This window comes from Callionymus lyra, chromosome 11, assembly GCF_982586985.1.
Source record: "Callionymus lyra chromosome 11, fCalLyr1.hap1.1, whole genome shotgun sequence".
NCBI classification, from domain to species: Eukaryota; Metazoa; Chordata; class Actinopteri; order Syngnathiformes; family Callionymidae; genus Callionymus; species Callionymus lyra.
The window spans coordinates 26,168,822-26,183,740 of NC_141828.1; the positions used below are offsets into that span (position 1 = coordinate 26,168,822).

Consider the following 14,919-nt stretch of genomic DNA (forward strand, 5'->3'; position numbering starts at 1 on the left):
CTTTTAAAAAGAAACAAAGCTACCCATCAGTTCTATAAACTGAAATAGATGTCAAATCATTTATGTTCATCATGAAACAAATCCAACAATATCGTTTTAAAAGCCAGAGTTGTGCTGTAACCAGCTGAAGATAAAAATGCCGTTTAGATGTTTTAGAAATGTTTTTCTGAACGATGATCGGGTTTTGACATCCACCAAGGAATGTTAGAGATTATGTTTTGAACGCATTTAAACAGCGAAACACTTTTGTTTAGCCTTGATGACATTTTCAGGATGAGATGAGAAGCGAGAAGTGTTGCCATTTATTCTTATGGCTTCACAATGCTACTGCTCTCACAGCCAGTTTGATTTGAATTACAGGAATAAACGAAAAACTGATAAAAACAGAATTGTATAAATGATTTAAATGAAGTTTTATGTGACTCCGGTTTTTATTTTGATGTTGTTGTTATGCAATAGATCTTAAAGCATTTCACAATGCTAGGAACATCACTCATGGCAATTATTGTTATTTTTCTTTTGGCAACACAATCGTAGTTACGTCCAGATACTGTATACTTCACTCTACACTCTCAACTTTTTTTTCACTGATCCCTCATAAATAGTGGCAGGGTTAAAAAAAACACCTTTACCTAAGCAAGTCGTAAGACTATCATTAAACTACAATTAAACTTCAAAACAGATTCCTATCAAATACCGTTTGAAGCCTCCATTATTTTTATTCTTCCAACTATATCCATGTCAAGCCGACCCTCAGAGAGGCTTTCAACAAATACTACACATTCCACGCCAACCCCCAGTATTCTTTTAATCCATGCTCGTCAAATTGGGGTTTTGGATTTAGTCCCAGTATGTGGGTACCGTACCCCTTTTATTAAACAAATCCGTTGACCTACATCCTTGAAAGATCTGTGTCAATTGCCCATCCACAGCTGTTTACATTGTCAGTCTCTAATGCTAACAATTAAGAAGTGTTGCTCCGTGTCGGCTAAATAAATACTAATCCTCTTTTGGAAAACTGCAAAGGAATTTAAACCCTTTCAGATGTTGTGCATCTGCCTGATTCCTTGCTAATGGCTCTTGAGACTCATGATCGAAGGGCTGTTGTTGTTTTTTTAAAGACAATGAATCTGATTATGGAGACTTTTGAGATAAGTGGTGGATATTTCAAACACTTCATATATTTTGTCGGGACAATGATAACAAGATTTGTTAAAAAAAAAAAAATCGAATTAAATATAAATACAGATCACTGTGTTAGTGGCAGCACTATAAAATGCTAGACTGCTTTATCTGTCTTAATATTGTTGTTTCATTTAAGAGGCAGTGATTATAAGTACATGTCTCATGGTGTAACATCCATTCATCCACTAGAAGCACTGACAGCAACAACACCCTGCTGGTCACCACCTGTCTACGCAGCCTCCTCGCTGGACCACACCTCTTTTGTTAGGAGCAGATGCCCGGAACAGACCGGCACTCCCCAGAGAATTGACTTTCTCAAGCAAGAGATCTCAATAACCTCATATTCATAAAACCAACGTGCACTTTCTGTGATACCAGTCGATCCGCTTGTGCCTCCAACTATACAATGTTACAGATTCTTAAAAAATACATTTTCAGTGTCATATATAAATAATTATTGAACATAAGCTTGCTCACACTTTGGCAAAAAGTCTCCTAAAGCTAGGAGACACGAACACACAGAATACTATCGTCGGTGTACTATTAAATATACATAGATGTAGCACAATCGCAGGTATGAAATAAATGTAACAAATAACAAATCAAATTAGCCAATGATAGATGAATAATGAATGTTTGCTACAAATACTGATACCTCAATAAACTTACTTTAAGCACAAAGAGTGACTTTTTTGTCTTTCACTTTCTCCCCTAATAATAATAGAATAAGAAAATCCTCAGTCTGCTCTTCACACCCAAATTTAATCTCTATCACGGCTACTCTCCATCCCCCACTCCAGACTCCACAGATGAGGGACAAAAGCCTATAATGTCTCAACCCCCGCTCCTAACAACTCTCCCACAATTAAAATTCGTACTTTTTGTTTGTGGACCCCAAAAAACACGTCAACATTCTGAGAGGATAGGACCTTATGTAAGGAGTGTAAGACATTGCAAAGTGTTGAAAAATATTTCTAAAAATGGTAAAAACACGATATTTTTATGTATGGCTGCTGAGAACCTCCGTAGATTATCGTGAATATTTCATGAAATCCAAATTAACTATGTAGGATAACTTGCAAGACTTCTTACACTAAAGAGTGATTCCAAAGAGGAAATATCACGGATAAAATGCAGTCATTAAAGGTTTTGTCCTTGTCGCTTTAATCTGGTTGAAGGGTCTCACTTATGCGATAGTTATTCATCATTCAAATCAAATTGTACTTGAGGTCAACTCAGAGTAAAAGTCAATGAACCGCTCCATTGTGGACACATTGAACAGGAATGAAATCACTTCCAGAGCTAGTTTTAAGTTCTCAACATATTATTTTTTTTAATCTCAATATTTTATTTAACTTTACTAATTTTTTTTAACTTCCTCAAGCTAATTTTGATCTTTACAAGACATTTGTTTAACTTCTCAAAATCTTTTTAACTGCTCTTTTTTCTTCTTCCATGTCCCCACAGGTCCATGTAACGTCATGAAGAAAACATGTTAACCAGTTGAAAGAGTCAGTTCTGACACATACCTTGAAGGACTCCAGCTGCTGATTGATGACGTCCGTCTCCATGCCGACCGCCTCCTGTGAAGCTTCTTTGTCAACAGCTGAAGAGAGAGTTTCTTCCACGTGTTGCAGTTTCCCATACAGCTGCTCGACAGTGTCAAGTGTCGTCTCGACCTGCGTGTTTCGTCCTCTTGCTCGGTCCATCAGTTTTCCACACTGCTTACTCAGAGCGTCCAAGTCTCTCTTCAGGCCCAAGAGGTCTGGTGAGGATTCGCTCTCCAGCATTTTTCGACATCCGTCTCTGGCCTCGGCCGTGTTGCTCGTCAACTCCTGCAACTTCTCTAAAAACTTCTTGATGCCTTCCCGCTGCTCTTGAAGGAGCTCCAGCTCCAGCTCCACAGGAGCCATGTTGTCCAACTCGTCGTCCAGGTCGGTGAATCTGGTGAACATGTCACGGATGCTGGCGTGAAACTGCCCGATGCCTTGGAGCTTGTTCTCCAGGACCTGGCATGTTTCCTCCAGTTGACAGTTCAGGTTGCTGAAGTCTTTCTCCAGGCTGTTGGCCTGCAGCAAGAGGTCTGTCACTCCCTCGGCCTCGGGGACCTGGACCACCAGATCTTTTGCCAGATTCTTGAGGTGTTCCACTTGATGCTGAACCATATCTAAGCTTTTGTGCTGTGCCTTCATGTTGGTGAGATTCTTGCTGCTGTGAGCTTCAGCTCCCTCTGATTCAAACACCTCCAGCTGCTTCTTTGCTCCCTCGATCTCCACCTTTGCTTCATTGTAAACATCTTTAAACTGCTTTAATTTGTTTGAAATTTTCTCCAATGATTCCCTTTTGTTTTGCAGGTCTTCCATGACATTGTCCGCTCTTCTAGTCATGCTGGCCTCCTCCTCTTTCACACCATCAGTGTCCGCGTTGGCTACCTCCAGCAGACTGGCTGCAGCTGTGGAAAGATGCTCCAGCATCCCTCTGTGCTTATTCAGGTCCTTCTGAAGAGCCTTCACCAGAGTCATGGAGCTCTCCAAGCCAGCAGGCTCAGTGGTGAGTTGGACTTTCTCACGATTCGCCTCACAATCTCTGAACCACGAGTCGACTTTCTCCGCCTGCTCCTGGAAAGTCTTAGCTCTCTGCAGAGCAGACTGAAGCTTATCTCCTCGCTCTGTTGCCGTTTTCTTCACGTCTTGCCAGTTAGAAGACAAAGTCAACAAGTGCTTCTGAAGCGCAAGCTTCTCTGCCCCGTCAGTGTTTTGAAGCAGCAGCTCTCCTTCTCCGATGACCGTGTTGTAAGCTGCCTCGTGCTCACAGAGAGCCTGTCGTAGCTTGACATGCTCCTGGAGGGCCTCCTGTAGGAGCTCCTCTTTGGCAGAAATGGTCTGAGGCTCGGAATGATCTTGGAGCTTCTCTCCGAGCCAGGACTGGAAGTCTTTGGAAGTCTGGTGGAACTGCTGCAAACTGGCAAATGTTGAATTCAGCTGCTCCATTTGTTTTTCTTGAATGTAAAAAAAGGAAAAACAGATGTTAAAATGTGTAAGATTAAAATGTGTATTATAACTCACTAAATTATGGATGTATATAAGTGTCTTGTTTTTTTACACATAGAGTTTCATATACTAATTCACATCACTGGAAATGCATTTTCTAAATTCACTTTTAAAAAATTCGTAGTCCTTTAAATTCAATTTCAAATGCTGGTATAATAGTGTCATCAGACCAATCGAGCCAACCAAGCTACTTAATCGAAATTTCAGCCAATCATGCGAATCATAGGCAATCATGTGATGACAGAGAAGCACATGAACAAGAATCTACCATTTGGTATTGTCTGGTGGCACTATTTCAATATAGAAAAAAGAAAAGAAAAAAATATTGAAATTAGGACTTTATAAAACCCAGCAAATGTCTGATTCAAAGCAAATCAACTTCTATGCATTTGTGATAGTGGTGGTTTAGTGGATAAGACTGTTCTTTTTTTATTCTTTATTTTTTACTTGAGTCAACACAGTCATTCTTTAATTTATTTTGCCTTTTATGTTTAGCTTCCATTTGATGGAGGTCTAAGAAAATATCATTACACTCAAATACTCGCGATACATTATTTCACAATGGATCAATATCAAAATCGATATTCAACAACACTGTCCCTTTTTAAAATGTACCACATATTTTGGTTTCAAAACGAATGAAAGCAGTTATGACGTCGTCAAGAGTCATGTGGTCTGTAAATTCTGCAACACCAAGTCCTCGACAATACTACAAATATATCCTTGTTACTATAGTACCACAATATATCCGTTATATATAACGTTGAACCTATATCATGTTAAATATTGTATCTATAGATTCTTGACATTAAACGACCCTACTTGGTGAAGGTATGTGCTGTCACACGCTTTTCTATAGATCATTTAAAATAAAATGTATAGTCTACACGACATGTGTGTCAAACAAACCTGTTTTCTCTTCAAGTTGTTTAAACGGTTTCCGGACACTTTCCAGCTGTCTGGTCAAGTCTGCCTTCAGATAGTCCTCGGTCACCATGGCCACCAGGTTTGCATGAACAGCTTCGGCCTGGTCTAGTTTCTTCTTCTGCTCCTTCAGCTGAGCCGAGATGTCGTGGACGTCCTCCAGCTGCTTCCTGACCACGTCTGGCTGCGCGCTGTGAGGCTGATTGTTGCTCAGCTGCTTGTCCAGTTGTGTCGTCGACTCACCGAGGCTCTGGAGTAGATCATGAAATTGCTCAGTGTTCTCCACGGCCTGGTCAATAAGAGCGTCCCTCTGGTCCAGCTGACCCATGAGACCCGTCCACTTTTGATTGACAGCAGCGAGCTGCTCTTCCACCGGCCTCTCATTGTCAGGATCCTGGTTGTCTGATGAGTTCAGGATGGCTGAGGCTGCATCTTTGAGTTGTTGGAACTGAGGTTTACGACTGTTGAATTCATTTTGCAGGATCTGGAGGGATAAATATTGATGTCAATCCAACACCTCCTGGTCTAAAAATGCTGCTTATTTGTGTAGATATGAAAATATATTTTAAGGCTGTAAGAAAATATTAGGGGTGTAGGAAAATATTGATAGACTTAAATTTCGCAATATTTTCATGATAACACTTTATCGATTTGCTTGTTTTATCCTTTTGTGTTTTCAAATCACACTTTATTTTTATGGTATTATATGGCTTGTATTTCAATAAATTGTATAACATAAAATACATAATTTATTTCATTTACAAAAAATAAGAGTGTTTGTTCATTTTTGTGTTGCAATTAAACTTAAGGCCGTCAGATGGCAGCAGTCCCTATGGCATCTACAGCTAAACGTAGAGCTGAGTTCCCGGCGATGACTGAGGACGAGAGGATACAGTTGACTCTTTTAAAGCTGATGTTTGGACATATTTTGGTTGAAAAACATATGAAAGCAGTTACGACTTCGTCAAGAGTCATGTGGTCTGTAAATTCTGCAACACCAGAGTCAATCACCATCATATCCTTGTTAATACTCTATACCAATATATCCCTGTAAACCCTGTATTGTATCGCCAGATTCTTGTCAATACACACCCCTAGAATATACGCACATTTATTGTTTCAGGTACGAACACACAATACTTTTATTGACTATTTCATGACAACATGTTATGGTTGAATGAATGAATATTATTAAACTGTGCTGTCTCTTTTACACACTGATCTGAATTTTTTTTGGGGTATTTTATTTTTGCTTTTTATTTATTGGTTTTTATAAAATGTTTAAAAGGAATAACAATTAAAATGATGAATGAAAGAAAACTTGCTCAAGTGTACATTTGTTAACCTAATTAAACATGTTTCTTTTTGTTTTTTTTCTCGAATGTGTATATATTATGTATTATTATGGATATCTTCTTAGTAGATGCATATACATTACACTTAAACATATTATGCATTGCTATGAGTGCATATATTGTATGCACTTTATGGATATCTGTATAGAAATATTTATAAATGTGCTACAAAATGAAGAATAACTTAAATAATGTAGGAAATAAAAATACATACTTTCTTTTTGAACTACAGTCAGGTTTTCTTTTCATTTGGCCTTATTTATACTACGGTAGTATTTCAATCTTTATTATCCATGTCAAAATAATAACATATTAAATAAAATGTATGAAGTAAAATTCAATAATTCATATATATATATTCGAACATGTGTTATAATTAAGAGTTCTCAATCATCCTCTGTGTGTTTATGGACTGTGAGAGAATACTGGAGTGCCCAGAGTAAACCTATGCAAAAGTGCTTAAGAGGATGTAAAGCTGTTTTTACCTGAACCTGTTGCTTCTGCATTCGAAGCATGTGTGGGTCGATGGAGAGTGGACCCAGAACACTCATCATCAGCTCTTTCTCCGAGAGCCAGTGGATGAGCTGCGGCTCGGTGGTTTGGAAGAAGTCCAGGTTTTTGTTGGACTGCTCCAGGTGCTGCTTCCTCTCCTCCACAGAGCCGTTGATCTCTGCCCAGACCGCATCTGAGCCGAAGAATCAAATGGTGTTTCGTGAGTCAGCAGCTTTCTATCCTCTTGTCTATTGTGTTCAAATACCTCCCAATGTGTTCCAAACTCTGGCAACACTAGCTCTGACTTTAAAAGCATGTTTTGTTGTGGTAATTCAATGAGCGACTCACCAATTTCTGCCAGCATCTGCTTCCACTTTGCTGCCTCGGGGGAGTTTGGATGGCTGTCAATCAAGTTCACAAGCTTCTCTTTGAGTTTCTTGATCTGATCTTGCTTTTGCCTTATGTCCTCCTCAAACACCTGCAAAAGACGTTGCAAACAGTGTTATATATCTGTGACTTACATGGGATCTACATGGAGACTCACACCGGGACTCACATCGTGTTCATCGTCATCAAAAGTGAATTCTAAAATAGGATTGGTTTCCATGATGATGGTATAGTTTTTTTTACCCATAGAGTTAGATTTTTAAATTTCAATAATTAAAAAAATAAAAATAAAATAAAAGATTGCAATTAAAGAATAAACTTAGAAATGTTGGTATAATAATGCAAACATTTTTATTTTATGGCAAAATATATAAATTGATTACATTTAGAAAAAAATAAATATTTAAAAGAATTACAATTCCAAATTCAATCAGTAAAAAATTAAATTATATATTTCAATATACACATTATTACATACAAAGTTTCAACATTTGAAATGTTAAATTCAAGCATTCAAATTAATTCTGATGGAACACATATACTTTTAACTCTAACTCAATGGGCAGAGCTTATGACAAAGAAAGCAGCTCATTGGTTGATTTTCTAACTTGTGGAGGGGCTGGTCCAATCAGCTGGACCTTTATAAACATGGTTTTCAGTGAGTGTGTAGTGTCAATAATGTTGTTTATATTAACAGAATAAATAATCGAAGAGACACAAATGTTACATTAGACATATGCCATCATCACTCTGACACTAAACATCTTCTGATGTGCTTCTGCAGGTCAAACCATCACCAATCCTACCTTCTGCTGTTCAAGCTGTCTTTTAATGGAGGTGTTCTCAGAAGCTGTGTTCTTCCAGGCAGACGCCGTCTCATTCATGTCTTTGAGCCAAGTCATCATGTTGTTCATCTCCTTGTTGGTGTCTTTCATCTCCTGCACAGAAGAGCTGAGACGTTCCATTCGACTCCTCAGAGTGTCGCCCAGACTTTTGTAGCCCTCGTTGATGTGGTCCACGTTCTGTTGAACATCCATCAGCTCTGAAACACAAACATCACAATTCAAGTCAATTTAGTTTTTAATTCTACATGTTTGGATGGTTGATTAAAGTCAACTGCAATTAAAGACTTTGGAGATCATCTACCCAAACTTTAATTACAGGTGTAATAGTCTAGTACAGGGGTCTCAAGGTTATCTGGCTGAGGGGGTCACTAGAGGTAAATTCCTGTGGGTACTGGGCTGAGGGGGTTTTAAGTAGTTTGTGTTTTTTAAACATTTTTGACAAATTTGATTGAAATTAATTAATAATAAATACAATTGAATTAATCAAATATCTTAAGTGTAGAAGGAAAGAGTTCTTGCATGTTCATGCATGTTCTGAATATCGACAAGCGTCAATCTCTGGCACCAACATGAATAAACACTCATTACCTTGACTGGTTAGGTAGGAATGGCTCACCGGACCACCACCGTTAGTAAGAGCTGATGCAAACAAACACAAAGTGTTCAAGAGACGGACACACCGTAAGTTAGTCTAAGCACACGCTGTCATTCCAACAGAGGCCAAGAAGCTTCCAGTCTTACCCGTCTTCTGGTTCCGGTTCTTTGTTTTGCCCGGAGAAGTGAGTAAAGTGATGAGGCTGCAGAGCGATGACCCTTTAGTGTTGAGATCCGTGACTTCAGGAGCCTTCGTGGTCCATTCATTCATCAAATCCTGAAGAAGAAATCAGATCATTCGTCAAAACTGAAGAAAAGCCACCTATGTTGTGATAATGCTTTGCTCATAAACAGGTCTGTATTTTACAGAAACGTTTATGTATTACACTACCGTTCAAAGTTTGGGGTCACTTAGAAATTTCCTTATTTTTGAAAGAAAAGCACTGTTTTTTTAAACAGTGCTTTAAACTAATCTAAGTTTAAACTAATCTATACATTGCTAATGTGGTAAATGACTATTCTAGCTGCAAATGTCTGTTTTTTGGTGCAATATCAACATAGGTGTATAGAGGCCCATTTCCAGCAACTATCACTCCAGTGTTCTAATGGTACAATGTGTTTGCTCATTGGGTCAGAAGGCTAATGGATGATTAGAAAACCCTTGTGCAATTATGTTAGCACAGCTGAAAACAGTTTAGCTGGTTAGAGAAGCTATAAAACTGACCTTCCTTTGAGCTAGTTGAGTATCTGGAGCATCACATTTGTGGGGACGATTAAACGCTCAAAATGGCCAGAAAAAGAGAACTTTCATGTGAAACTCGACAGTCTATTCTTGTTCTTAGAAATGAAGGCTATTCCATGCGAGAAATTGCCAAGAAACTGAAGATTTCCTACAACGGTGTGTACTACTCCCTTCAGAGAACAGCACAAACAGGCTCTAACCAGAGTAGAAAGAGAAGTGGGAGGCCCCGCTGCACAACTCAGCAAGAAGATAAGTACATTAGAGTCTCTAGTTTGAGAAATAGACGCCTCACAGGTCCTCAACTGGCAGCTTCATTAAATAGTACCCGCAAAACGCCAGTGTCAACATCTACAGTGAAGAGGCGACTCTGGGAAGCTGGCCTTCAGGGCAGAGTGGCAAAGAAAGAGCCATATCTGAGACTGGCCAATAAAAGAAAAAGATTAATATGGGCAATAGAACACAGACATTGTACAGAGGAAGATTGGAAAAAAGTGTTATGGACGGACGAATCGAAGTTTGAGGTGTTTGGATCACATAGAAGAACATTTGTGAGACGCAGAACAACTGAAAAGATGCTGGAAGAGTGCCTGACGCCATCTGTCAAGCATGGTGGGGGTAACGTGATGGTCTGGGGTTGCTTTGGTGCTGGTAAGGTGGGAGATTTGTTCAGGGTTAAAGGGATTCTAAATAAGGAAGGCTATCAATCCATTTTGCAACGCCATGCCATACCCTGTGGACAGCGCTTGATTGGAGCCAATTTCATCCTACAACAGGACAATGACCCAAAGCACACCTCCAAGTTGTGCAAGAACTATTTAGAGAAGAAGCAGGCAGCTGGTATTCTATCTGTAATGGAGTGGCCAGCGCAGTCACCAGATCTAAACCCCATTGAGCTGTTGTGGGAGCAGCTTGACTGTATGGTACGCAAGAAGTGCCCATCCAGCCAATCCAACTTGTGGGAGGGGCTTTTAGAAGCATGGGGTGAAATTTCTCCTGATTACCTCAACAAATAAACAGCTAGAATGCCCAAGGTCTGCAATGCTGTATTTGCTGCAAATGGAGGATTCTTTGACGAAAGCAAAGTTTGAAGGAAAAAAAATATTATTTCAAATAAAAATCATTATTTCTAACCTTGTCAATGTCTTGACTATATTTTCTATTCATTTTACAACTCATGGTGGTAAATAAGTGTGACTTTTCATGGAAAACACAAAATTTTCTGGGTGACCCCAAACTTTTGAATGGTAGTGTATATTTATAACAGTGATGAGGTATTTTTTTAAGGTTGTTTTTTTAAGCATTGATTTTAATTTCTATATTTTTAAAGGTTGAATAAAGATTTTTAAAATAATTAAAGTTTGATGTTTTGATTCCAAAAATTCAACATTTCTTTAATTTAAAAAAAAGGTTAAATACAACCATTCAGTACTCTGATACCACTGATATGCTTCCATATGTAAATACTAAATGTCTCCATACATGGAATCAGATGACTCACACTGACTAGCTGCAGGTCCTTCTGCTGGTTTTCCTCGGTGCTGCTGGACTGAAGAACAGGAACTCTGGCACTTGTCTCCTCCAGCCACTTGTTGAGAACTCCTGCTGCAGATCTAAACTCCCTCAGCTGGTCCTGACAGGATGTGACCTCCTCGTCCCTGCAAGATCATCAGTAAAGTTTACCAAGATTACACACTTGCGACAACAGCATCCAGTAGTTAGTGCTTCACAAAAGGTGCAAAAATCCAACATGAACATTCATCTTCATTGATTCTAAGCAAACTGTCTGATGGCCACAGAAAATGACATATTTGGCCTCCTCTATAGCTCCAATTTTTCATAAAAATAAACATTTTAAAAGGTTTTTAGGGATGTTAAATGTGCATATCTGTGTTATAGCATAAAGAGAAAGAAGGGATGTGTCTTACTTTTCTTTGATGGTGTCTTTGAAGGTGCTGAAGATGTTTGTGATGTTCTCCGTCTTGCTCTGGATCTGAGCTTTGTTTCCGTCAGGACTCGCCTCACACAACTCTCTGCTCAGACCCTGCAGCTTCTCCAAATCATTGGCGTGTTCTGCCATTTGAGCTTTTGTGTTCTGATAATAAATGATAGCTTGAGTCATTTTAATTGAAAGATAAACAGATAGAAGTAAAGAACATAGAACGTAGAAAAATAACATTTAATTAAAGAAAAAAAAGTTTCAACATTGTTCAACACCTCAATATTCTCATGGCACGTATATACTTCCATAGAAACATAGGTGTGTGAGTGTACGAACCTGCACGAGGTCGGACAGTTCAGGAAAAGTTTTTCCTGGTCCGTCAGTGTCGTGAAGTTCTTGTGAACGCTTCACGACAAACTGCTGGATTTTATCAGCAACTCCCTCAAAGTCTTCCACCTTTTCTTTCAGCCGCTCCAGCTGAGACACCTTTTGTTGATGCTTCTCGGAGACATCAGAGAAACGCCGGCACAGAGAATCCATGCCGGTCTGCAGGAGAGCTGCTGCCGAGGGGTCTGCTGTCCCCACGAACTTCTTCACTTTGTCCTTCATGGCTGTGATGCTGCTCTGACGACTGGCCACGTCCTGCTGTATGACCTGAAAGACACAAAAGGTTTTAGTGACGACAAATCTATGGAAGTATTTCAGTGGCATCTGAATATTGAATTTAAATGTAAAATATTTAACACATGAATTCAAATTCATGTTTCAAATGTTGAAACTTTGGTTTTCTTTAATCAAAATGTTGTTAAGATTTTAATTTTTTTTTGTTAATGATTTAATTCAATGCTTTTGTTTATTGAATTGTTATTGTTTGTTATTGTTTGTTGAATTTGTCTTGGCAATGATTGAGTGTAAGTTTGATCAAGTAGCTCTGTACTCCTTTGGTATTGTCTGGTGACACTATTATACTATATATTACAATTGTTAAAAACATAACAAATTTGATTTTGTTTCAAGGATTTTCTTTTCAAGTTAAATTGAATAATTTGTGTATTGACATTTTTAATTTTTTTTTTTTTTCTACATTGAATAAAAATGTAATTGAAAATAGAAATAAATGTATGGATTATTAATAGGCTACAAATTAAAATACATTGAATTTAGAAAATGTGTTATTGAAATTAGAATACCAAATGGTATTTGTAAACAAATACCTGTAATTTTTTTTAATTTTTTTTCTCAAACTTAATTATTAAAAAGATAATAATAAATCAACCTTTTAATAAGTCATTATTCCGAATAAGTAAATGCTTAAAAACAACAATTTTCCTATAGAGAAAGTCAAAGTTTCAACATTTGAAAAGTGTAATTCAACCATTCAATATTCCTTTGGCACAGATATACTTCCATAGAAACTTGATTGGAATCACAGAAAAAGTCACATACCGCTTCTTTACTGAGCAAATCTCCGATTAATGCAGACTCCAGTGGAATCTGAGCTTTTTCATTAACACGAGCCTCCACGTCCTCCAGCCATCCCATCATCTCGTCCAGCCCGTCCTGGACACTCATGGACCGAGTCAAGGTGAACTGAAGCTTCTCATTACGGTCGCTGACGGACTTGGACAGGTTGTCGTACCTCTCTACCAGGTCGTCTAGACACACAGAGACAAATCCATGAACAATTACATTTATGGTTTCAAAATTCATATACTTTTTTAGCATTTGAAATATTGTTGATGGCGATGAGCCAAATAGAGCAGCATCTGGAGGAACCATTCTTAAACTCGCTTGCATAACACACTGCAAACGTTAGCGATTTCAACAATATCATCTAAATCAACAATTCGGTGTATCAGTGTCTATATACAATTATTTAATCACACATTTGAATGTAAATCTAATTTTAAATTTCATTTTTTATGTATTAAATTATTTTTGTATAAGATGATCAGCAGACCTACTCAGCGAAATGTCAAAGTAAGTTAAAGGCGAAAGTAGAAAAAACGGAAATTAATAAATAAATAAATGTAATATAAAAAGTATAAATACATTAATAATTGCAGAAAAAACTAAATACGTATTGGTTTAATCCTAAATAAAATAAAAAAGTCACTCATTTACCTAAACATTTTAATATTTATTCATACATTTATTTATGTATTTAACAATTATACATGAATTTTGGCGTCTTTTTTTGTCCTTCATAATAACAAACCTGGTTGTGTTTTGCTCCAAAATTCTTTATCAGAAATGTTGAAGCTCTTTTTCTTACCTACGGTCTCCTGGATTTCTTCCGGGTTGCTCAAGAAGCCTCCAGACGTGACAAGAGTGTCAGCGGTTTTGCGAAGTGTGTCAACAGCTGCCTGATGTCCAGTCATCTGACTTTGTAACATCTAAGAAAAAAAAGATTAAATCAACTCGTAAAAGTTGGAAAATTAGCGAGGACGATAAAAAAATAGTACAATGGTCGTAAAATCTATGATATGTTTTATAATTGATTATTGTCTTAATCTTTTTCAACAGATTTGATTTGCTTTTCTCAAAGACCCCTTATCTTTACACATCTGGCCTGAAAGTCACTTTCTGCCGGCGGACAAATGTGCAGCAAGCTTTGTTGTCCTCCTTCATAAGGTCATGTGGAAATATCTGCACGTGGAATTGAATTTAGCAGCTAAAAATAGCTGCTGCTGGTCTCTGAGCTCTTTATATGGCTAAACTAAACTTCTTGATGATTCCTAATGAAGGGTTGATGAGGTCAGTAATGGGTTCAGAGTGTGTTTTTCAGCTCAAAATGACGATTGATGACTGTGGGCCGGTGGGGCTTGCCTTGGTCTCCTCCAGCTGTTTCTGCAGAGTCTGTGGATCAGCAGCGATGGACTCCGCCTGCTGCCGCCTGGCCTCTTCCTCTGAGCCGTTGAGCCACTTGGACAGCTCCGTGCTGGAGTCGTCATACTTCTTGAACGTGTCCACCACATCTTTCAGGTCGTTTCCCAGCTGGTAACACTGTGATGAGACAGAATACACGTTTAACAAACACATTCTCAGGATTGATCTGGTCTTTGATGGTCTTCGTGGATCAGTGTTACGTGAGGTCATAGGGTGCCATCTTGTGGCCAGAAATACAGAAGCGTTTTTTTGATCAAATAAATAATATCAAACTACTTAATTAAATCTAGTAAAAACACGAGTCCCAAGAATACTTAACATTTTCTCACTATGAAAAAATGTCTTTTGGGTCTTTGTATAAACTATGTCAGAGACTAACCCTTATTGGTTGAATTATGTTAAAACCTGTTATAGTTTTCTTTTTTAGTTATTCAGCATTATCTTATTTCTCAACTATTTAATCCATTCATTTCTATATAAGAGGATGAATATTTTATTTTTTATAATTTAATTGCAA

At 38.0% G+C, this 14,919-nt stretch overlaps 1 protein-coding gene across 2 annotated transcripts in view; it reads right to left on the reverse strand.

Moving 5' to 3' along the window:
• The window catches only part of dst (dystonin), a 120,787-nt gene that overhangs the window by 36,348 nt on the left and 69,520 nt on the right, over positions 1 to 14,919 (reverse strand). For both annotated transcript variants that reach the window (XM_087802230.1, XM_087802229.1), the window contains 13 exons: positions 14,343 to 14,519; positions 13,789 to 13,909; positions 12,960 to 13,168; positions 11,850 to 12,167; positions 11,500 to 11,666; positions 11,073 to 11,229; positions 8,980 to 9,109; positions 8,827 to 8,877; positions 8,200 to 8,435; positions 7,355 to 7,484; positions 7,000 to 7,199; positions 5,145 to 5,643; positions 2,715 to 4,183 (listed from right to left, as the gene is read on the reverse strand). In XM_087802230.1, the coding sequence (XP_087658356.1) occupies positions 2,715 to 4,183; positions 5,145 to 5,643; positions 7,000 to 7,199; positions 7,355 to 7,484; positions 8,200 to 8,435; positions 8,827 to 8,877; positions 8,980 to 9,109; positions 11,073 to 11,229; positions 11,500 to 11,666; positions 11,850 to 12,167; positions 12,960 to 13,168; positions 13,789 to 13,909; positions 14,343 to 14,519 (3,864 nt within the window). The remainder of the gene's footprint in view (positions 1 to 2,714; positions 4,184 to 5,144; positions 5,644 to 6,999; positions 7,200 to 7,354; positions 7,485 to 8,199; positions 8,436 to 8,826; positions 8,878 to 8,979; positions 9,110 to 11,072; positions 11,230 to 11,499; positions 11,667 to 11,849; positions 12,168 to 12,959; positions 13,169 to 13,788; positions 13,910 to 14,342; positions 14,520 to 14,919) is intronic.